The sequence below is a fragment of the Vigna umbellata genome, chromosome 1 (genome assembly GCF_029865625.1).
Source record: "Vigna umbellata cultivar VRB3 chromosome 1, Vumbellata_1.0, whole genome shotgun sequence".
In the NCBI taxonomy this organism is placed as follows: domain Eukaryota; kingdom Viridiplantae; phylum Streptophyta; class Magnoliopsida; order Fabales; family Fabaceae; genus Vigna; species Vigna umbellata.
This window is the reverse complement of record NC_142165.1, coordinates 14678437-14701797: the sequence shown is the minus strand read 5'-3', so window position 1 is coordinate 14701797 and position 23361 is coordinate 14678437. Positions and strand designations below refer to the sequence as shown.

General features: G+C 32.1%; 3 protein-coding genes across 7 annotated transcripts; 2 read left to right on the top strand and 1 right to left on the bottom strand.

The window, feature by feature from the left end:
* Nucleotides 1-219: 219 nt before the first annotated feature.
* Nucleotides 220-7450, bottom strand: LOC124835175 (3'-5'-exoribonuclease family protein). Of its 5 annotated transcripts, XM_088096815.1 has the most exons (11): nt 7222-7448; nt 5869-5913; nt 3889-3936; nt 3342-3485; nt 2265-2392; nt 2110-2166; nt 1880-1972; nt 1530-1608; nt 1298-1422; nt 709-852; nt 220-640 (listed from the first exon to the last, which is right to left on the bottom strand). In XM_088096815.1, exons 5-11 carry the CDS (start codon nt 2388-2390, stop codon nt 404-406), a joined length of 861 nt encoding a protein of 286 aa, XP_087952941.1. In that variant the 5' UTR covers nt 2391-2392; nt 3342-3485; nt 3889-3936; nt 5869-5913; nt 7222-7448; the 3' UTR covers nt 220-403. The 5 variants fall into 5 exon arrangements, with proteins under 5 accessions (XP_087952941.1, XP_047166026.1, XP_087952939.1 ...); XM_047310070.2 differs by lacking the exon at nt 3889-3936; XM_088096813.1 differs by lacking the exons at nt 3342-3485; nt 3889-3936 and having other exon boundaries at nt 7222-7449.
* Nucleotides 7451-8423: 973 nt separating this feature from the next.
* On the top strand, nt 8424-13986 carry LOC124835198 (protein ACTIVITY OF BC1 COMPLEX KINASE 7, chloroplastic). Its single transcript, XM_088096794.1, has 18 exons — nt 8424-8685; nt 9320-9942; nt 10123-10266; nt 10436-10561; nt 10665-10752; nt 11150-11243; nt 11391-11484; nt 11576-11630; nt 11710-11801; nt 11901-12071; nt 12259-12315; nt 12400-12483; nt 12610-12694; nt 12881-12942; nt 13027-13101; nt 13251-13355; nt 13594-13735; nt 13824-13986. Exons 2-18 carry the CDS (start codon nt 9352-9354, stop codon nt 13895-13897), a joined length of 2139 nt encoding a protein of 712 aa, XP_087952920.1. The 5' UTR covers nt 8424-8685; nt 9320-9351; the 3' UTR covers nt 13898-13986.
* A 4907-nt stretch (nt 13987-18893) lies between these two features.
* Nucleotides 18894-23177, top strand: LOC148204755 (acetyl-CoA acetyltransferase 2-like). The gene is made up of 13 exons (XM_088096799.1): nt 18894-19048; nt 19436-19500; nt 19747-19845; nt 19929-20102; nt 20193-20298; nt 20378-20516; nt 20600-20743; nt 21111-21196; nt 21767-21866; nt 22012-22122; nt 22202-22243; nt 22588-22674; nt 22790-23177. Exons 2-13 carry the CDS (start codon nt 19455-19457, stop codon nt 22877-22879), a joined length of 1224 nt encoding a protein of 407 aa, XP_087952925.1. The 5' UTR covers nt 18894-19048; nt 19436-19454; the 3' UTR covers nt 22880-23177.
* Nucleotides 23178-23361: the final 184 nt, after the last annotated feature.

Genomic DNA, 23361 nt, shown 5'->3' with positions numbered 1-23361 from the left:
AATTATTTTATTAATATATTTGGGCAGTATTGAAATGAAACCTAGGTTAGGAACAATCATTGTTTACCAAGTTCGCTAAGTAGTTAAAGATTTGTATTGTTAATGTTCTTTCTAGTAAATTTCCTTTGTTGCCTATTGCAAAGCATGAATGCTTCACCTTACTATTACAAACCTAATCCAACATTGCAAGCCGTGTCAATCTTTAATGCTACCATGCAATTGTTGTGCAAGTTGAAAGTTTGTATGGCATTAAACAGTCATCTCAAAGCCATAGCTAGGCAGGCAAACCAATTTCCATCATACACTTAATAGATTAAATCCCGACTCAGTTACCAAGTTACAACATGTTGTCCTAAATAATTGAATGATAGGGTACACCTAGTTATCACCATGCTCTCCTGTGTCATGACTCGTCTTCAGCTTCAGCAGAAGCAATTTCTGAATCCAATTTGTTCATTAATTGCTCGCTTACATGCTTGGCAACAGATATCATATCAAGAATGATGCTTGGATCCAGCCCTACACCTCCTCGTTTGGTTATGCCACAGATGTGCCCTTGCCTATTAACAGAGATGGAAACGGCAGAGTTCATTTGTGATTCCTCTTCTGACGTTGCATCCACAATATAGTGCCTCCCAATCTAGAAAGGAGAGATGGTAAGAAACTATCACAATTATGGTCAAAAAGAGAAGATAACACATGCTATACCTTAGTTAGTGTAACTATAACAGGGACTCCAGATGTGTCAAACTGCAGAAACTCCTCGTCGCTTACATCAACTTCTGGTTGCTCATCGTTGGATGCTCCAGCAGCAACTTGGACTCTTGGAATACCTGTATTGCACAAAGCAGCCTAAAAGAACAATAGTTATTAGCTGCATTGGGGTTTTTCCAGTTAATTTTGAAAATATGTTTGCATATGGTATTAAGGAAATCCATGAGAAAAATCTCATGAAACTGACAGCAATTTGGTCTGTGAGATTATAAAGATTACAGAATACAGCTAGTAAAAGGATAGTTTTAACTTTAGCTATATGAAACAACTAGATAAGAGACTACAAGTTTTAGGTATCTAACTTTTAACCGTTTCCTTATATAAGTCTTTTCAAACAGCCCACACAGTATCAATGGCCAAACTATGGTAAATGAACAAGAAAACTTGAAAAGTAAACATTTAAAATTGACAACATCAGAAAAGGATGACCTCTGCAATGCTAATTATTATAACCACAAATCCACCCCCATAATCTTTTCCAGCTTTTATGGTATATCATTCTATTTTTCATTTTAGGTTGTACCTTAATGGCAGCGCCTAGAGCATCCAACAAATTTCCATCTGAACTAACAACAAGCCCATCAATGTAAAGATCCCAACAAATTTTTCCTTCAACCACAATAAGTGATGAAAGGTCAACTCCAGCACCTGAGGAAAAAAACCACGAGCCCAACATACATATTAAAAAGAGGCAACAACAAGGAAGGAAAATGATATGGTAGTGATCATAATCTTCACCCAAGAAGGAAATAGACCTGCTCCACTTTTACCACCCAAGAGACAGTCTTGAAGAGCATTTGACAGCTCTGCTGCCAATTCATCACCCCCTCTACCCTATATACAAGCCAGAGAAAGAGTACCAAATAGAATAGTAATTTTGAAACATTAGAAGCCATATATTGAACAAAAATGACAAATAACACAACGATAATAGAAAACATTAAAATGGATGAAAATGTAAAGGTTATTAATCCAATGCACCATTTAACTATAATTAAAGCTTTTAAGGATTAATTTATTTGGTATGCTATCAATTTCAATGATCATGGTACTTAAAGTTGAATGACATGAAAAAAGAAGCAAGAAAAATAATAGAATACGCAACCTCAAAGGCTGGCTCTGCAGTCGAACTGCAATCAATATATATAGAGACTTTTCCTTTGTCAGGTTGCAACAAGCTTGGCTTTCCAAGTTCAGCCTGCATTGTGTAGCCAATATATCATGGTTAGTAAAATAACACGTTCAATTTACAAAAATTGTTCATAGTATTAATATTAAACAAAAGGATATTGCAATTTAAAACATAAGAGACAAACATTTTAACTTTTAACCAACCTTAATACTGGCAATGACATCTGTGGCACCCATTCTGACTCGAGCTGAACCATTTGCCTGCCAAGCAGTTAGTTTATCAAAGAAGAGATTAGAACTATTTAAAAAGAAAATTTTCAATGGTCTGCCAGCCAAATGCCAAATGATTAAAGTATTACCTGGGGAATCACTCCAGTTTCAACCAAGATTGGTCGATATGTCAATCTCTTTCTACCATCACATCGAAGATCATGAGCAATGCCACCTTGTATGAAATGTTTTTCTCCGAGAGATAAACCCACCATACCTGTAAAACAAGATTTCCTCTTTTGAAACTTTGTAACTACAAGTACAAATCGGAAACTCTTAAATACTGTGTTATAAACTATTTCTGTATCAAGCCTAATTGTCAAGCCAAGATAGCGGTGTACCACTATGTTACAGTCTAAGTTTATATACTTTCTGATTATCCATATTATTGCTGATGGGAACAAAATGATCTTATTAATAAAGTGTATCCCTTCTCAATTCAAATTCTTAGTATTTGAATACATCTCAGAAGCATGCTTCCCTCCATGCGGAACAATATAGTCTAAAATCATTTAAAATGATTTTCCCAACCTGCCGTTTGAGTTACCAAAAAGCAGAAAGTCATTAAATTGAAATAAGGAAACCAATCCTGACTCAGATATCTCAAATGGTTGTCATCATTGGCTATTTCTTCCACTGATTTGTCGAACAAAGTCTCTTTCGATACACAGGCAATTAAAAAAATTAACTCAACTGTTAAAAGTTCTAACGGATACACTCTAATAAAAAAATCAGGTTCACAAGACAAAAACACAAATAATAGGTCTCTGGCCTTATAATAAAAAATATAGCCAACCAAAGAGGCCCAAAATTTTGAATTATCAAATAAATCCAAGCGCAAGGGACCTGAGTTTCGAGGAGCACTACAAAGCCACATCTTAAACACTAAAAATAGAGAACACAAAACTTACGGGACCTGAATTTTCTTGCACACTGAAACCAACCATCATAATATTTACAAAGCATTTGAAGACCAAAATGGCATTCCAAGGTCCAACCTCAGGACCACAATATTCAGGGGTTAGCCAAACTACCCCAGATAACAGCATATACAAGCATTAAAAAGACTATAAACACATCAACCAAAAGTAAGATCAACGAGAAATCACATAGCTTACGGTACACGTGCAAGATAAAAATCTTAAATTGAAAAAATTGTTAAAAACCTGAATTCGGGAGAATTGGTGGAATTGGCGGAGAGGGGGGGGCGAGTGAATGAAGTGGGCAGACTCTTGAGATCCCTTTAGAGACGAATGCCGCCTTGGAGCGGAGGTCAGCGGTGGTTGATACACGATAGTTGGAGGAGGGAACTAAAAATTAGGTTTACCCATTAAATATTTTAAAAGTGCAGTATATTTTACCCATTAAATAATTAAAATTGAATAAAAATATATTTGTCCTTAGAATATTACTCATAGATTGACCAATTCGTACAACTTAATCACAATCATAATAATGAATAATGCGCAATGACTAGAAGAAAAAGAAAACTGGGTTCAGTAGCATAGCAGGTCACACAGACATAGATCAATCCGACAACCTCAACACAAATTCTTAAAAAAGGAGCCAAACCATAATCCGACCAAAATAATTATAAGACTTCTAAGCATCTTTGTGGAATGCCTTCCAAAAACATGGTTTTGGCCAAAACTTATTAGATCTTAGAAAACAAAAAAAAATGCAATCTACCTTCGAAACATGTTAACAGTTTACCTGGGAGAAATCGATACTGACAAGATCGAGAAGAATGGCTTTCCTTTTCTTAAAAAAAAAAAATCGAACATCATCGGTGCTTAATCAAGAGGAAAAGGAAAAAAACACAAAAAGCACAGTTTTAAACTAAAATTCAGAAGAAGAAAAAATGCAACAACCCATATAAAGCTGCAACAATTTCAATAACATGTTAAACACACAATAATTGAAAGAAAAAAAAAGTGTGCAGAAATTATACACATGGCATGCAAAGTTCATTTTCATAATCTTCACTTTACTTCCTCATTGAACTAAAAGAACACACACCTGAGAGAAAGAGAGAGTTGTGATGGATGAAGATAGAAAGATGACGCTGCTTAAGTGGCTGCGTATAGAACTGTCAAGTCAGCCCCTTTAATAAGATTTGGCCCTAACCCATGTGGGTTGGGGCCAAAAAAGCCCCCAGGACCAAAAATAATCTTTTATTGAAAAAGCCCACAGGGCTAAAAGCCCCCAAAGCCTATGGGTCAGGGCCAGCCCATGAGCCTTTTTTTTACAAAAATTTATGTACAGAAATATAAAATCATCATATTAAACTATACCAAACAGATCACTCACACAAGGCATTATGCAGGCACCAAAGAATAAAAAATCTAGTCAAATCAATCGTGCATTCTTTCTTGGTACATGGATATCAGGGAGCAACCAGTTAATACCAAGAGAAAAACATCACCATGTTTCATCCATCAATTACTACTAAGATAAAAATAAACAATGTTCCATTTGTCAGATTCAGTACAAGACAACACCAGAGTCATTGCTCATTGACATCCGGAGATGTTTCTTCTCCGCAAGCTTTATCAACACAACATAAGTATACCAGTATACCATGCAATAATCATGAACAGAGTAGAGTTCCAGTTTAAATCCTAAATTGAGAAACCGAAAAGCTATCCAATAAGTTTGCTCTTCTACCCATGCGAGAATGTGTTGGTATATTTTGAAACATACTTTGTGTTAGAACAGAGCAATATTAAAAATTAACAGATGAATTGTAGTTTAGCGAAAACAACTAATAGAAACTCAATCAATAAAGTCCCATTAAGAAGTATGTGCGCTGTAACACCACATAATATTCACATCCATGCAAGTAAATGGTAAACCAACAAGCAACAAAACTTATTGTTTGAAGTTTTTGAGGCTTCTTCAAACTCTCCTTTAAAAGCCCTCTCCAGCTTCAGAGTAATGCAATATTAAATCAAGATTAGCTTAAAATGAACTTCCAGCAGTCATAAAATATAAATATTTGCATTATCCATAGATGTTGAATCCTACACCAAATGCGGGGATATCTTAGAGCATTTAATCTCTTCCTCTATACCAACTTTCAATTTTATTCTTTTGCATTTTCAACTTATTTGGATATTTTTATGAGGGCATCATAAAATATAAATATTTGCATAAATAAATCATTACAGCAAGAGAATTTCAGGAGGAACCAAAACCCTCCCAAACCATTCTCACTTTAAACTTTCAGATGGACCAGGAGTTTCAGATGCAAGATCATCAATCAAAGTTAAAGGGTTACTCTTAAAGTGGTCCATATTTAAGAGGCAAATTTAAGGCAGAAAAAGAGGAAGACAAAAGATGCCCAAAATAGATCCAAATCCTGTTATTAAATATGAACCAAACAAGTTTAAAGGTCACAAAATCACTATTAAAATCATTATAGCTAACAACATAAAGCGTAATATGAAAAGACAACAACATATTAAAATCATGATATTAAAATTATTTATCCATATATGAAAAGACAACAGCATAAAGCATAATACCTAATATGAAAATTCAAACAAAAAAAGAATGTTATCTTAATAAGAAAAAAAGAATATCCCACCCATTCAATACTCAGAATGCAGGCTGCAGGAGTTCAATAAAACAAAAAAACAAAAAATAAAACAAAAGGCAGATAAAACAAAATGGATCATTAGTAACATTTACCCGTTATGTTTTTATCCCGTGGAGTATCAATCAAAAGTGCAATACCTGTTAACAGAACAAGCAGTGTATTGGTTGTCCGCGTTTAAAACTTATAGGTAATCAACAAACACAATATTTAAAAAACGAAACCAACCAAAGGAGAACAACAGCAAATTAACAATATAATAACATGAAGGAAAAAATTACTAAATTTATTGAATCTGAAATTGAGAAATGATAAAAATTACATTGAATAAAAATAATACTTCTTCTTGAAGCTTAAATTTGTTTTCTTGTGAAAGTTATCTTCTTAAAAAGGAAAATACTATATCCATATGATGCATATCATGGAATAAAGAGACCCGTCAATCTTATAAATTATAAGTTATAATGCAGTGTTCACTCAAATGGTTATAATGTAGTGTCATATAACTCTTTCCTAATGAAAATGACACATCAACTTTTCATTTTAACCTATATTCTCTAGCCAATTTCAAGGTTAACCACTACTCACCCCCTCATAAAGTTATGTAAATATCATTACACAATCTGGTTTTCTGCCATCTGAAAATTATATTTGGATATCATCTAAGATATTACCGTCCTAAGATATCAAAAGTGCTTACTTCACACTCATAACATACCAAACACATTTTACTGACAAGGATTAATAAGAACATTTAAGAAATTATATTTGTACATTTTATGATCCGCCACATTGAATTCTTGCCAGTCAAAGAAGGGAGCTGAGAAGAAATTTTTTTTCACCAAAATCCTAAAGGGGCAACTGAGATAATGGTGGGTCCATTTTGTATGACACTTGGTTTCCTAATATCCATGCACCAAAGTTGCAAAGGAAGAATGCTACGCATACAGACAAATTTTTACATACTTTCCTTCAACAAAAAAACAATTAAACCCTTGACCTTTGTCTACGAATACATTGGATAGCATTTTCTGCAATCAAACAAAATCAATATCCAAGAAAACTTTATGGGAACCAGTTAACAATTTTTATTTAAAAGCCACAATTTCTGACACCATTTGTTTGAAAATTCTCAAAACATAATCAACCATTAGCACTTTGATGGGAGAGACTATATATCTATCTATCTATCTATCTATCTATCTATATATATATATATATATATATATATATATATATATATATATATATATATATATATATATATATATATATACACACACACATACAATTTTGTTACTTGCTTTAGGTAAAAAAAGGGAAAATGAAATTCTCAGAAAAGGAATATGCAGGGGTCTCCATAAGTGATTTGGTAGCTTATGAATCATTGATGAAATGGGACACAACAATCTTTAGAAAAAACACGAAAGTATTTGAAAGAGGCTAACCTTGATTCTTCTTTGCCGCCTGTACCACCGCTGCCGTCAAGAGCTGTTGTTGACTCTACTTTGTGTTGTCGTCCACCATGCGCCGCCGTCTTCCGTCGACTCTGTACTGTCGTCTGCCGTCTACCTGCGGTTGCTAGCTCTTAAGCAAGTGTTTGAACAGAGAATAATTCAGGGTCGAAATTATGGGATGCAGTAAGAAAAACCCTTATTAATATTTTAATATTTTCTTCTCGTACCCTCCTTAACCAAAGAGTATAAACCTAGCCCATTACTCGTGCAGGTAAAACGGCATCTAATTCTTTTTTGGTACTTTATTTTCTTTTCACACCCCTACAATTTTAATGTTTTACTTAAATACCTCTATCTGTTATTTTTAACAAAAATCTCATTCCTTTCCTAATATCTAAAATATCTTATGAGTCGTGTTTGTGACATTTAGAATGTGTGACCGAATATCTGTTGGTGGTTTAATAGACTTCTATAATATGTTCTTTTTTACATATTTTTATATTATCATAATAAATTTATATTAAATTTAATTTCATAAAGTGATATTATGTATATATGTGTGTGATGATTTAGTTATATATTTAGTGGATGTAGAGTAGAAAATATAAGAGCAAAAATTATATCTCTTGAAAGTAAAATACAAATTTAAAAATTTAGCAACTTGCAATTTTAATTTTTACGAGTTTAATTTATTTATTTTTCTTGACTATGTTTAAAATGGTTCCTTTCTATATTGATGGACCATCTTTGAAAATGAAAATTGCAATGTTATGTTGAATTGAGTCGTTCTTGCTTGTCTTGTTAGTCTAACCAACCTTGTTTCATTAAGCCAATAAATAATCAACAAACATCAAGAGAAAGCGAAAGAAGAGAAAGAGAGGAAATTGATAAAATTTTGTACCTTTTCTGAGTACGTGTTACTTACGTGAGGAGAATTATTTTGTATTTATCAATATTTGTATAAACGAATTTAGTCATAATTTATATATATTATAAATATATTAAGTAGTGAGACATAAATCGAAGGTTAATGTTTTTAATTCCACGACATGAATATTTAATAGGTTCTATGTTTTATTTGATATTTGTGGCTAAGAGATGAACTAGGCAATTGATTATTAACGGGCAAACGGTGAAAAACTGCTCTGTTTTCCGTTGGTTTTGACGCTAACAACGTTAATAAGAGGAAGTAGAGTCTTACACGTACCAAACCTACTGTGTCTTCCGTTTTTGTCCTTAACACTGAAACTGAAGCAGAAGTCAGTTACTTAAACTGTTCCATTTGAAACTTACAAGCAACTGCATCCTACGTTGTCTCTCTTTCATTCTAATTCTGTTTTTCGCCATATACATACCGATACGTTTTCTTTCTCCTTCAGAAAAACTATGCTATACGTTACCAACATCTAAGGTTTGTAGAACCTGTATTCACTGAAGTGGAGAGCTACGTTGCAGGTACAATGATTTTGATTTCAGTGGATTCAATTCGCTTAGCTATTTTTTTTTTCAATTCTACATGAATATTTGTTGTTACTGCAATATTAAATTCTAGTTTATGCAATATTTTTTGTTATTATGTGTTTAACATGACTACTGATTGATGAGAAAATTACTGATATCAAATTCTGGGTTTCGTTGACAGTATGATATGTTTGATTTTGCTTTTTGAACTTGATTGGTTCACTTCACTCCCAGTGATGCATAAGATTAGCAAACTTTTTCTTCTCTTCTACTGCACAGATTTAAAAAATATTTCTGATGTATTATGTCAAAGAACAGTATACCTAATAGTTGCTAATAGAATATTTTGCATATTTTAATAAAAACTAGGTTCACCAAGCTCATGAACTGCTTTATTCTCTGTTTTTTGAACAATTTAATGTGTTTGGACTGATTATAAGATGAACACACCATGATTTTTGGAAGAAAATAAAATCATGGTGAGTTCACAGTTCATAACAAGTGCTGTACTAATACTAGTAGTACGACACATTAAAATCTGAATTTGTCGGCAGAGTTCAAAAACTGATTCTGCACGTGTCATTTTTCTTTCCTTACTGTTTCCACGTGTGTGGTGTTTCTTTGTAAGGTGACTTCAATTTATCGCAGACGACAGAAACAATGGCCATGCAAGGTTGTTATTGTCATCATGTGAAGTTGGTAACTCAAAGAAGAACACTGGACAGTCTAAGTTTTTCAGGCTCGATTTCGGTTAATAAATTGTCGAAGAACATTAGGACAACAACGTGTGATCCATCAAAGAGCAATCCGTTTCCAAAGTTTTTGGTCGTGAGAATGCGACAGACAGAATTGCCTTTGCCTTCCTCAAAGAACGGAGCAGCAAATGGTAGAGCTGTTAAAATGGTACGAACAACTGAGCTGGTGAACAGAAAGACAATGTCAGCGAATAAGGTAGAGAAGACAGTGAATGGTTCAGCTTCGAAGGTTAATGGGACAAGTCAAGTGAGAAAAAGACCTATGCCAGTCATGACCAAGACAGTGAAGTCTAGAACTAGAACATCTAGAGCACTTCCATCGTTGGAAGAGCTAAAGGTTTTACCCTCAGATGAAGGTTTCAGTTGGGCCAATGAACATTACAGCTCCTGGCAGAGGTCTATTGATGTTTGGTCTTTTGTTGTTTCTTTCAGAATTCGGATTCTGTTGGACAACTCAAAATGGGCATATATGAGAGGCTTCACAGAAGCAAAACAGGTAGGTTCTGAATTTTGCTTGTTGCCAAAAAAATAAAATACTGTTTTCCATTCTCGCTTGACTTGTAGTCCTAGGTGGTGGAAACAAATTAGTGTTTTATTTTATCAAATTGGTCTTGGTCATGTTTCTGTTTGTGTTTTTGTGCTTTAGCTGAACTGAGAATTTTTTAACATTCATTAGAAAATCAGAAGGAGGAAAACTGCCTCATGGTTAAGAGAGTCTGTATTGCAGCTTGGTCCAACTTTCATTAAACTTGGTCAGTTGTCATCAACAAGGTCGGATCTGTTTCCACGTGAATTTGTGGATGAGCTCGTAAAATTGCAGGTATTTCTTCTGTCATTTTTAGGATCATCATCGTAGACATTTCCTATTTTTTGTTAATAAACGAAAAGGGCTAGTTTTTTTGAGTAAATAGAGTGAATTCATCAAGATTTATTTATATTTTGGACTAGTATACAAGAGTTTTACTTGATAACAATATAACATTGTACAGGACATGGTTCCTGCCTTCTCTCCTGAGAAAGCAAGAAAATTTATTGAGAGTGAATTAGGAGCTTCCATTGACATGTTATTTAAAGAGTTTGAAGATCGCCCAATTGCCGCTGCTAGTCTCGGTCAGGTGTTTGATTTATATTTTCGTTAAATTGAAAATTTGACTTACACTTTTAAATTACTGCTGTTATTAATATGGTAACATGAATTCCGGGGACACATATTTGTAGGTTCATCGTGCTATTCTGCATAATGGAGAAAAAGTAGTAGTCAAAGTTCAAAGGCCAGGTCTGAAGAAGCTTTTCGACATTGATTTGAGTAAGTTGTGTTCATTTTGCTTCTGCCATTAACAACACCTTGGGGTTTTTTATTAAGAGGATGTTACCAATTATTAATTACCAATTAATCCAAAAGCCGTTTGGTTCAAACCGTTTCAAACCAATTTATAGTATATACTAGATGCAAACATCATCTTACAAACCAAAGTTGTTTAGAGTCTAACTAAAGTAATTTGCAAAATACTAATGTATTATAATTTGGTATGTATATCATAGACGTGGAATCTCCAACAGTATTTGTTTGATACACTTCTTTGATTCGAGAAACTCTAAGCTGAAGAAGGGTATTTATGGTTAGCGTATATAGAGTTTAATGTAAAATTATAGTGAATGATTTTTTTGTTTGTTATTCTCACATGTTTGCTTGCTCTATCCAGAAAACTTAAAGCTGATCGCAGAGTATTTCCAGAGAAATGAAACTTTTGGGGGTCCACTTAGAGATTGGATTGGAATATATGAAGAATGTGCAACGTAAGTAATAAGCTTGGAAGTATATCGTTATGGAGATTTCATGAAGTAAAACATATGTTAAATTATGTTCATTGCATATCAGTAATTTCACCTTCTATTATTCCAATGCTTTCTACAATTTACAGTGTTTCACATGATACTTTGCAGTATTCTGTATCAAGAAATTGACTATATAAATGAAGGAAAGAATGCTGACAGGTTCCGACGAGATTTTAGAAACATAAAGTGGGTTCGAATACCTGTAAGTATCTTGCTGCAGCACTAACATAACATCCAATTGCATCCTGTGAAAAATTTTAGTGTCTAACAATTGTACTTTACTTTTGTTGTAGTTGGTATATTGGGATTATACTGCCTTAAAGGTGTTGACCATGGAGTATGTTCCAGGTTTTCCTCTTCACTTATACTATAATTTTGGCATTACTTTATTTACAACTGCTCCTAACTCTGATTTCTCCTGGCACAGGTATCAAAATAGACCAGGTGGATACGTTAACTTCTCGTGGCTATGATCGATTACGAATCTCATCACGTGCTACTGAGGCGTACCTGATTCAGGTGCACAATCTAATAGCAACATCTGCTATGTTTAATATGGTTTTCGGTTTGGTTACAGATATTAAGGAACTAGATTATCATTTTGTTTTTGTCTTATAGATATTGAGAACAGGTTTCTTTCATGCGGATCCTCACCCTGGAAATCTTGCGATTGATGTGGACGAAGCAATTATTTATTATGACTTCGGCATGATGGGAGAGATCAAATCTTTCACCCGAGAGAGACTGCTTGAACTTTTCTATGCTATGTATGAAAAGGATGCCAAAAAGGTCTTGATTTTGTACTACCCTTGGATTATTTAAATTTACAACATTGTCTTTTACTTCTAACTAATAAGAAATCACAAGTTGCTATCAAGGAATTTGAGATTTCCAACACTTTTAACTGATGAACTTTGCTATCCATCTTCAGAGTTCTTAAAACATAAATAATAGTATACCAGAAACAATGATGCAGGTTATGCAACGCCTTATAGAGCTGGGAGCACTCCAACCTACTGGGGATCTGTCTTCAGTAAGAATGCAAACTATTTGCAGTTCAAATATTCTCATTCTTGTCTTCACTCTTGACTTCTTAGATGATAAATTTACCATCCAGGTGAGGAGATCTGTACAGTTTTTCCTTGACCATTTGCAAAACCAGGCACCAGATCAGCAGCAGACCCTTTCTGCAATCGGGGAGGTTGGTCAACACTGTTACATTGCATCAGTGAATTCATAATATTTTTGCTGTTTGTTTCACTTGGTTACTACAAATTATCTGCAGAATCTTCAGTCCACAATTTTTATTCAATGCTTTCTGTGTCAGGATTTATTTGCAATAGCACAAGACCAGCCATTCCGTTTTCCATCTACCTTTGCCTTTGTTCTCAGGGCTTTTTCAACACTTGAAGGTGTGCATCTTCCCAATTGGCAAATTCTCCTACAAAAAATTTGAGCATGTCCCAGTGTTTATTATTAGTTTCACATTAGTATATAAATTATAATATGGTAACATCATCCTTTCTGGTGAAAAAACCAACTTCTTTAAAATGAATTAAAAGTAAGTTTCAGTAATGATTCTTTCATTTTTCTGACAGGCATAGGCTACACACTCAATCCAAATTTCTCCTTTGCAAGGATTGCTGCACCCTATGCACAGGTTCAGAGTTCAGATAGTCCATGAACAATTATAGTTCCATACTGCATTAAAATGCAGTGCTCATACTTTCTTACTACGTTACAGGAACTTTTAGATATGAGGCAAAAGCAGATTACACCACCACAGCTTGTGGAGGAGATAAGAAAGCAAGCAGATGATGTACCACACACACCTCTCCCCTGAACTTTGTTTGTTTTTGTTTTTTTCTATGATGTTTTTTAACATCTATTTGATGTGAAGCATGTACTTATGCCATTGTTCAATGTGATGATCCATTTGAATCGATAACTCTGGTGTAATGCTTTTAGGCTAGATCCTACACCATGTCAATGCCATATAGAGTTCAAAGAATAGAAGAGTTTACAAAGCAACTTGAAGCAGGGGATCTAAAACTTCGAGTCCGAGTTCTCGAGGTCAGTTTAGAAAAACCATACCTTAAAAAACACAGATAAATTTGTTCTATTCATTTGATATTATACCTTCTTACTTTTTATCCTCTTTTTCTTGAAAAAATACAAAAAATTTGACTATTTTACCTTTGTACTATGTATGAAATGAATGTAAATTCAGTTTATTCATATTTTTTTGGTTGCATTATTTTTTATTCAGAACCCTTTTTGTAAAATTGAGATTAATAAGTTAATTTGGCAGTCTGAAAGAGCTGCTCGGAAAGCAACGACTTTACAAATGGCAACTATGTATACCGTGTTAGGAGGAACTCTGCTAAATCTTGGTATCACTATGAGCAACCAAGGCAATGTAGCTATGGGAAATGGATCTTTCATTGCTGCAGGTTACTTTATCTTACAAAGCTTATTGTCCAATCATGTTCAAATTTCTTCATATGACTGATAGATGCAGCATTTGATTTGAATGTGCAGGTATTTTTATGACACTGTTTGTCAGATCCATGCAAAGGGTAAAGATGCTTGATAAGTTTGAAAAAATGATATAATAATTGCTTACCAAAATATTCGATTCTTTCAGGCTTCTGTAAACTTCTTTTGGCTCCATTTTATAAGATTGAATTAAATTTTTTTTCTATGATAATGTTTATTTTTTATTTTTTCTTTCAAATATGACAATTTCATAATTTATTTTCTTTCTTTATTTGACAAATTTGACTTTGATTATAATTCTCACCTGCTTTTAGTTATTTCCTTTCTCATCGCTTACTTTTTAGTGAAGACGACTCGAAGATTTTAAAAATCTAAATCAAATTTAAGAATACAATTTTTTATTTATTAATAAAACAATTTATGTAAAAATATATCATTTTTGTGCTTGGCTTTAAGTCCCTAATGTCTCTTTTATAAAAAGAAACCAAGAAAGAGACATATACGGTTGGCAAATAACATTAAGTGACGGATCATTAATTATTTGTTGACTTAAACAACACTCCTGTTCTTTTATACTTGTTTGTTCTTACTGTATTAGGAAGTGAGATGTAGTTGAAATAACATTAAACTGATAGTGCCTTAATTCTTCATTGACTTAATGCAGAACAATATAGTATTAAGAACCTCCATTATTATATATTTTTAATCAATGCATTTCAAGACACATTTTTATGTATTGTACTTTAGTTTAATATTTACAAGTACCATTGTCGGATTAAAAATAAACAATTTCTACAATCACTAAAACAGAAATAATTTCGAAGTAAATTCTATTTCCTGAAGAAAATATTAGCAATTCCCTGTTTGTGTATAATTTTAAATATTTTATTAATTGTTGAGTTGAAATTTATGAAAAATTGTAAAATTTATTGAGTTTTTATTGTTTCTTTATTAATTATGTCATTGGTAGAGAATATTCATCTTTTATAAATCATTTTTGGTATAGTCTCACATTTCAGAAGTGAAAAGTTTTAATTAAGTAATTTGACTCTTTAAATTATTTTTCACTTAATAAATTTTATAAAATTTATAGTATAAATATATTTCAGATTAATAAATACTAAATTTAATTAATATTTTATAGAGAAATTTTCATCAACAAACCAATCAAGGTTCTACAATAATAAAATACAATCTCTCATATCAATTGAATCAAATTTATTTACTTTTAAATAAATCTTACGATACAAAACAAATTACGTATTTATCATTATAAGTTCAATATCAAACCATTTCATCACAATATATCAACTTACAATTCAACTTCAATCAAACAATATTTTACTTATCAAAGATATAACATAGCTCAACTGAACGATAAATCTACTCTTTTTGTTTCAAATTGTGTTTTCCTTTTCTATTCACAATTTATAACCGGATTCAACTTGTCAAACCACTTAAAACCAATGAAAACTCATTTATCATTCATTGATATCAACACATACAAATCACAATTTCACATATGCAATAACGCTATCAAATCAACCAAACATCACATACAATCTCTCAAAGCGAGCAAATTTCTCTCATTCATAAATTGCAACCACTTCAATTTCATGTACACATCACATGCCTCAAGTTCAAATCAAATATTTCATAAAAACACATCTATAAATAAATCAAAACCATAACACATGTTCCATTTATTCAATCACAACAAAATTGTTGAATATATAGCTTCCCTTGCTTGGTTCATAAAATATTTCTTACAAACTCAACCTTACATAGGTTGTTCTACTTGCATTCAGAAAATTTCGATCAACGATCATAACACATATTATCAATTGTAATCAAACAAAAATTTAACTTGAGTTATTAAATGCTACTCGCAAGTCCGAAGACCCCACATATAACTAGGGAAGATGAATTGACTTTGTTCAATATTCTGATCAACTAAGATTGTAAACTTCAACATTAAGAGTCTTATTTGATCTTTAAATTGATGAATAATGAAGTCAAATATTAAAAAATAAATAAATGATAAATTTAGAAAAAAGTTACAAAAATAATAATTTTTATAAAACTAACTTGGAAATTTATTTATACTTTCAACTTTTATTATTAAAATATTTTAGTGTTAACTACTTTTATATATTTTCTAGTTTCTTACGAATTTAATCATATATTTTATAATTACGTATTTTTTATATTAAAAAACATTACTTCTTAAAAATGTAACATTTATAATTTACAAGGTAGATTATTATTTAGTGACAGTACAATTTTATGATATTTTCAATATATGAGTTTAATTGTTTATTTTTTGATATCTACTTTTTTTATTTTACAATTTTGATTTCTGAGTTAAGTAGTTAAAGTAAAATAAGAAAATTGTATTAAAATAAAAAAGAAGCAAGTATCTTTTATTACAATATAGCCACAAAAAATGTCTATTTTAAATTTTAAAAATTAGATAAAATTTATTGAGAAATAAACAAAATAAATATCACTTCTAAAGAAAAAAGATCACCATGCTGCTAAAAAAGATAATTGTAATGTCTCCATCATCACTGTACTAGAAAAGAGGGACAAGTACATGAAAAGGTAGTTAGCAGTTAGGTGGGTGGCTGAAGTAACGTGCATTTCCTCAGGGTAGGATGCTAGCCACCGTTTCATTGGTAGAGTTATTTCATTAAACTGCACTTTAAAATCATATTTTTTTTTAACAAGTCTGATATAAATATATATTTATTCTATATAAAATGTAATAATTTTATAAATGTATAAATTCAGACAAGACATGTGGCTTAATAATAACTTGTACAAAATTATTTAATAATAGCTCATACAATCGCACTATTTATAACATTTCTTAATGGTGAGAAATATAAATTATAGTAAAGAAATAATACTTTTATGCTTTAAATAAACTTTAAGAGCATAGATGTGGATATCTTTTTAAGTTGTAGCATTTTTAGAAACAGTTTTCAATCAAATTATTATTAGAAATTATTCTTAGATGAATTATTTCTACTAAATATATTTCTTAATTTTAATTTCACTCTTAATCTAATTAAAAACTAGTTCAAAATTTCCTTTGTTACTCGTTTTAAATCAATCTTTTTATATTTTTATTTCTACACTTATTAGGTGTTTATCTTCTTTTGTAATCTAGCGCTATTTGTATTGTTTTTAAGTTTAAATTTAACTTCAATAGACAACTTGTAATTCTTACTTATTCATATTCAAACTTACTGTCTTAAATTAAATATTTTTTATTCTACATCTTATCTATTTTTAATTACCTTATGTGTTTTTTTTCACTTCATTATTTATATTTTCCTTTCTTCCTATACCAAATTGACTATTTTTAATAAGTAATAGTGCTCATCACCATGAGGTTTTCATTTTTTAAGTATTTTTTATTTGTGTTTATATTCACAATATGAAAAATAAAAGGTAATTTTTTTTATCGGAGAGTAGCGTTTGTGTTAAAAATTCAAAAAAGCCATTTAATGTTTTTCTTTAAAGTGAAGTATAGTAATAATATTGTAGTCGATAAAGAAAAAAACAATAATTCATTAATCAATACTTTAAAGATATTACGAGACCGGGATTAATAGAAAATTAATTATTTTCAAAACCAGAAACTAAATTATAATTTGTTTGTCATCATTAAAGATTGTTAATGGGTCATTAGTTATTCTATTTTTAAAGTTTTAAGAAATCGTATAGATGATATCTATGAAAGATTGTCTAATGATAATTAGTGTATGATTGATGGATTAACAATTAATGTAATAATCTATATTATTATTACGTGTGTATGTATGTATAACTCATACTTTATACTTTTATATATAATAGTTATGATGAACATTTTATCTTTTATTTAGACCTAATAACGATTTAATTATATATTAATCAATATTAAGAGGTTGATTTGTTATTATCATTATTAACCTAATTATGCTATAGCTGTTGGTCATGATCATTATGTAACTAAACAATCATATTATTTGGTAAGGATGATTGATCACTGGATTATCTAAGAAATCAACCTATGATGGATGACTTAGATGAATCGATCAAATGAGTTTTGTTTTAAGTGATCAGTCTTAAGTTTATAAAAATTAATTTGGATAAACTTAACTTATGGTCAATTAAGAAGAAATCATCTAAGCCAAATCGATTACTATCCATAAAATCTTGATTAAGATCAATGTAGATAATAAAAAATCAATCATTCAATTAAACCTTTAATAAACCCACAAGGAAGGGAGAAAAAATAGTCATTCATTTAAAAAATATTTTATCCTATAGTCAAATTAAGTTTCCACCGTGGAAAGAAGACATGTGAAGCTTTCTATCTGTACCCCGCCCTCCATCCACATCTATGTAACATACATGCATCTTTTTTAAACTAAATCGTTTTTTATTTATATTATAAATAAATTTGATCAAATTTTACATATTTTCTATTAAGTTGAGATATATTAATTTGAATAAGATTATGTGTTTTAAAAATAAATTGTTTAATATGTTGGTAGGTGGACTAAGATTGCATGTGTGTCCTTTTACGGAAATTAAAAAAGTAATAAGTGTGCATCGCATGGGTCGCATTTTAAATTTTATATGCAATAACAGTCTTTAATTTATCAAACTCTCCACTTAAATCATTCTTGAACACCAAATTACCTTAAATTAATTATTTTTAATAAACCATTATTGTAATGTCTTTGTTTCATGTTACAAATTAATTACTTACCAAAATAAAGAGTATCAAAATCAATTTTTTCTATCTTGCATTTTCGCACACCCTAATCATCATAATATTAACAATATATTACCTCGGTTTGTAACATCGCAACGTAATCAACCTTAACACACTCTTAATAACTTTTCATATTATTAATCTAATAATAATGGTTTTTAAATGTTATTACTAATAATGAATTTGAGTTAATAATGATAATAACAATAATAATAATAATAATTATAATTATTGGTTACTACCTAACACACATTTGGATTAGAGTTGAAGTTGATGAATGAGAATGTTAAGAAGATAAGAGCGATTGGGTTTTGCTTGGCCTTGTCCAGTAACACGTTAAGCAATAGTATGCATTGAAAGGCGCGTGTAACTCGTGGCGTCTTCCACCACGCCATATATAAGCTCACGCATCACCCATTTTCATTCGCTCTTCACTCCTCTTTCGTCTTCTCACTGCTCCTTCCACCAAACAACAAACACATAGCTAACAAAGGTATATTCCAAACTTTCTTTCCTCAATTTTCTTCAGATCCATTTGATGCATGCATCAGCTTTTATCTGTTTCTTCATCGTTTATTTTTTACTCTTGATTCTCTCCTAGATCTCCATTTCCCCCTCGCTTCTCTCATCGTCATCTTTCATTGCATATTATTTGCTTGCATACGAAAACAACGAACGAGGAGCAGTCGCACAATCTCGCTCTGCTTTTTCGTATTTTTCAATTTCCGAATGTTTAACCGTTAAGAGGTTGATTTGTGCTTTGATAATCAGTTTTGATGATTCTTGTATCCTCCGAACTTGAAATCAGTTCTCAAATATTATGTATCTTCGTTTTCTAATTAAGCCTAAATCTCTCCGTGTTTAATGTTTTGGATCACAGACTCCGTTTTCATCTATCAATGGCGCCAGCAGCTGCAGCTTCTTCAGATTACATAAAACCCCGAGGTCGTTCATAAAATATTTTGGATTACCTACTTACACTTTCGAATTAGAGTATATTGATGTATCGCGCTGTTTATATTCCCTTCATTTCACCTCGTAAAGTTTCCTCTAGAACAGTTCGTTTGATCCGTCAGGCAAAATCATAAAGAAAAAAAAAATAAAAAATTAAAGCGTTAAATTTCATATCTCTGAACTCGGACAGACTGGATGTCTTTTCGTTAGTTGATCTTCTATGTTTGATTTCTATAGATGTTTGCATTGTTGGTGTTGCACGTACGCCGATGGGTGGATTTCTTGGTACTCTGTCATCTCTATCTGCCACTAAGCTAGGCTCTATAGCCATTGAAGGTAACTATGGAACCATATTTCAGTGCTCATTACATTGCATTTGAAACTTGTCATGTTTACATGTTTTTTTCATTGATACACAGCTGCTCTTAAAAGGGCTAATGTTGATCCATCCCTTGTGGAAGAAGTAATTTTCGGAAATGTTCTTAGTGCTAATTTGGGGCAAGCTCCTGCAAGACAAGCTGCTCTCGGAGCAGGAATACCCAATTCAGTAGTCTGCACTACTGTTAACAAAGTTTGTGCATCAGGAATGAAGGGTGGGTTTATTATTAAGAGAATTCTATTTGTATCATTTTATGTTTTTAAAATATAGAAAAAGGATATTAAATTTGTTCTGGTTATTGCAGCTACAATGCTTGCAGCCCAGAGTATTCAATTAGGCACAAATGATGTTGTTGTGGCTGGTGGTATGGAAAGCATGTCTAATGTACCTAAGTACCTGGCTGAAGTAAGGTCAATATTGCATTTAATTTGACTCTCTTTAAGATTTGTTCTAGTTGTGGCAGAAACTGATTCAGTAGTAAAACTTCAGGAAAGGATCGCGCCTCGGGCATGATTCACTTGTTGATGGGATGTTGAAAGATGGGTTATGGGATGTCTATAAGGATGTTGGGATGGGAGTGTGTGCTGAGCTATGTGCAGATAACCATGCATTTACAAGAGATGACCAGGTATTTAGGATTATTGTCTTTTTAGAAAGATTTTAGCAGGATTATTGTAATAAATTTTTGTGATGTCTCTGTTTTTCCCTTAGGACAACTATGCGATTCAAAGTTTTGAACGTGGAATTGCTGCCCAAGATAGTGGAGCCTTTAAATGGGAAATTGTTCCAGTTGAAGTCTCTGGTGGAAGGGGAAAACCTTCAACAGTTGTTGATAGGGATGAAGGCATAGGAAAGGTAACCGCATAAATAAGTTGAAACATGGTAATACTTGTATGAATAGTAGTTTAGCCTACAAAAACACTTGTTTATCTAATAATATTCCCAGTTTCATGAGTCTGAAATATGTTTGAACGCCATAGGTTTTCTAAGCATGAGTTATATGAATATTGGATAATATTGTGAATATGTCCAGGTCTATTAAGGTAAACAATTAATCAGGAGTTGGGATTGGAATTTAAAGTTTTTTTTTTCTCCTCATAAACAAAACTTTTATACAGCTTCTAGCTGCAAAAATTTAGTAAGTTTATAGTCAATAGATTTGTTTATACTGGCTGTCGAATACAAGTTAATATATTGTTATATTTTCCTTTTTCTATGCCAGTTTGATGCTGCCAAGTTACGCAAACTTCGTCCAAGTTTCAAGGAGACTGGAGGTTCTGTTACTGCTGGCAATGCTTCTAGCATAAGGTTAATATGTTATCAAAATTTGCTCATTTTTTTAATGTTTAACGATTTGGATGCTACTTACTCACCATTTGATGTTATTATGAATGATAAAAATTTAAAAGTCCCCCTAGTCATGTGAGTAGTTTTAAACTGTCAAATGACTTTTTTAATTTGTTATGTGAACTTAAAAACTTTTAATACTGACCATCCATATGGTTGTATGGTCCATCCATATATTGTTGTATGGTTAAAATTTGCTTATCTTATTCTTATAAAAAATGGACTTTCCACTATATAAATCTCTTATATGTGTGTTGGACCAAGGGGTAGTATGGGGATGAACAATGCTTGTAAATCTGCTTCATTCTCCTGGTAGTATAGATATCAAAGAATGTCGTCAGGAAGACAAGTTTTTTTGCCTATATTATCTTTGAGCCACAAGTGATTCAGTTAGAGTTGTATTTAGACATATTTAATATTTTATATGTTTCTTTGTGTATTCATTTATCATTAATTTAAATTCTCAAATGATAATTAGCACCCATCATTAGTTTAATATTTTAATAAAAATGAAAATGCTCTTTCCAACAGTGATGGTGCTGCTGCATTAGTTTTGGTGAGTGGAGAGAAAGCACTGAAGCTTGGGCTTCAAGTTATTGCAAAAATCACTGGATTTGCTGACGCTGCTCAGGTACATGAAATATATTTTAAATATGAACTACATCTTCAGACCATAAGAAATAAGAAATAGAGAAAACGATTCCGGTATTCACACTATTTCTAGCATTTGTTATATTATTAGTATAATTTCATACTCATAAGTTTGGGCTGTGCAGGAACCAGAGTTATTTACGACGGCCCCATCCCTTGCCATTCCCAAAGCCATTTCCAATGCAGGGTTGGAGGCTTCACAAATTGACTTTTATGAAATTAATGAAGCTTTTGCGGTAGGAATTACTGCTGAATTGTAGTACTTTTTCAATTCATGATGCTATAGATTTTAACTGTTCATATTATTGTCCATAGGTTGTGGCTCTTGCAAACCAAAAACTTCTTGGACTAAATTCGGTAAGTTCTTCTCTGTGTCATCGAGTGAAAGTTGTAATCCTATAGTGTTTTCTGTTGACTGTCTTGAAGAGTGGATGCTGTTGTAGGTCCCGAATCCCTCTTTGCATAGTGCAGAGCATGCTACAATTTGTCTACAACCCATAATTTAACATTATTGTGGCCATTAATGGCCGTATCTCTAATTATCTTAAAGAATGTATGCTGTCGTAGGCTTCAAACCCATCTTTGCATAGTGCAGAACATGTTAGATGTTTTTCTATAATCCATAATTTAACTTAACCGCGATCATTAATGGCTGTACCCTGCCATTTATTCCTTTCACTCAAGTAACTATTATTTTGCAGGAAAAAGTAAATGTACATGGTGGAGCTGTTGCACTGGGTCATCCTCTCGGTTGCAGTGGTGCTCGCATTCTGGTGACGCTTTTAGGGGTATATGCTCAGTTCAAAACTTTGTTATTTTACAATATAGAGTAGCATGTTCGGTCTTTCCATAATATTGAATGTTGTTTTTGGATTCAGTTAATCTAAAAGTTATATACTGCAGGTATTGAAGCAGAAGAATGGGAAGTACGGAGTCGGTGGCATTTGCAACGGAGGAGGTGGTGCATCTGCCCTTGTTGTTGAGCTTTTGTAAGCCCTTTTTCAGAGCCAGCGTTTCGTGCAAAGCTCAAAGATCCTGCTTCCTTCATCACCGTACATGCAAATTCCAAATGTATTACGCACCAGACGGGAAGGGTGGACCGAAATTTAGCTACATAATTGTTAGGTTTTAGTCTTAGATACTGTGAACGTGAAGTTTTCTTAGTATCCAAGTAGATCATTCAGCAATAAAAAAAAGAAAAGCTTTCTGTTATATATTACTGGCATAATTTGATTTATGGTTTAAACATTTTTCTGTCGTAATTTGATTTTTGGTTTAGAGTTGGAGTGAATCTTTTCAAGCCTCTTATTCCAAGTACAACATTACAAAAATTCTTGATCTTGATCTCGATTTTTTGTTTGCAAATTTATAGTTAATGTGTGGTTATCGTTAGATAGTTGAACTTGCATAAAGCTGATCCAAATCAGTATTTAGACTATGATTTTTGGAATATATATACCAATCAATTATAGTAT

Excerpts from the sequence above, each read along its gene's own strand:
- LOC124835175 (XM_088096825.1), bottom strand. The coding sequence starts at position 2,390 with ATGGTGGGTTTATCTCTCGGAGAAAAACATTTCATACAAGGTGGCATT. Across the intron at positions 1,423-1,529 it reads GGGTGGTAAAAGTGGAGCAG|GTGCTGGAGTTGACCTTTCA; the intron begins GTCTATTTCCTT and ends TTTTTTCCTCAG. Across the intron at positions 641-708 it reads TTATAGTTACACTAACTAAG|ATTGGGAGGCACTATATTGT; the intron begins GTATAGCATGTG and ends TCTCCTTTCTAG.
- LOC124835198 (XM_088096794.1), top strand. The coding sequence starts at position 9,352 with ATGGCCATGCAAGGTTGTTATTGTCATCATGTGAAGTTGGTAACTCAA. Across the intron at positions 12,072-12,258 it reads ATGAAAAGGATGCCAAAAAG|GTTATGCAACGCCTTATAGA; the intron begins GTCTTGATTTTG and ends ACAATGATGCAG. Across the intron at positions 12,695-12,880 it reads GGCTTTTTCAACACTTGAAG|GCATAGGCTACACACTCAAT; the intron begins GTGTGCATCTTC and ends TTTTTCTGACAG.
- LOC148204755 (XM_088096799.1), top strand. The coding sequence starts at position 19,455 with ATGGCGCCAGCAGCTGCAGCTTCTTCAGATTACATAAAACCCCGAG. Across the intron at positions 19,846-19,928 it reads AGGCTCTATAGCCATTGAAG|CTGCTCTTAAAAGGGCTAAT; the intron begins GTAACTATGGAA and ends ATTGATACACAG. Across the intron at positions 22,244-22,587 it reads AACTTCTTGGACTAAATTCG|GAAAAAGTAAATGTACATGG; the intron begins GTAAGTTCTTCT and ends ATTATTTTGCAG.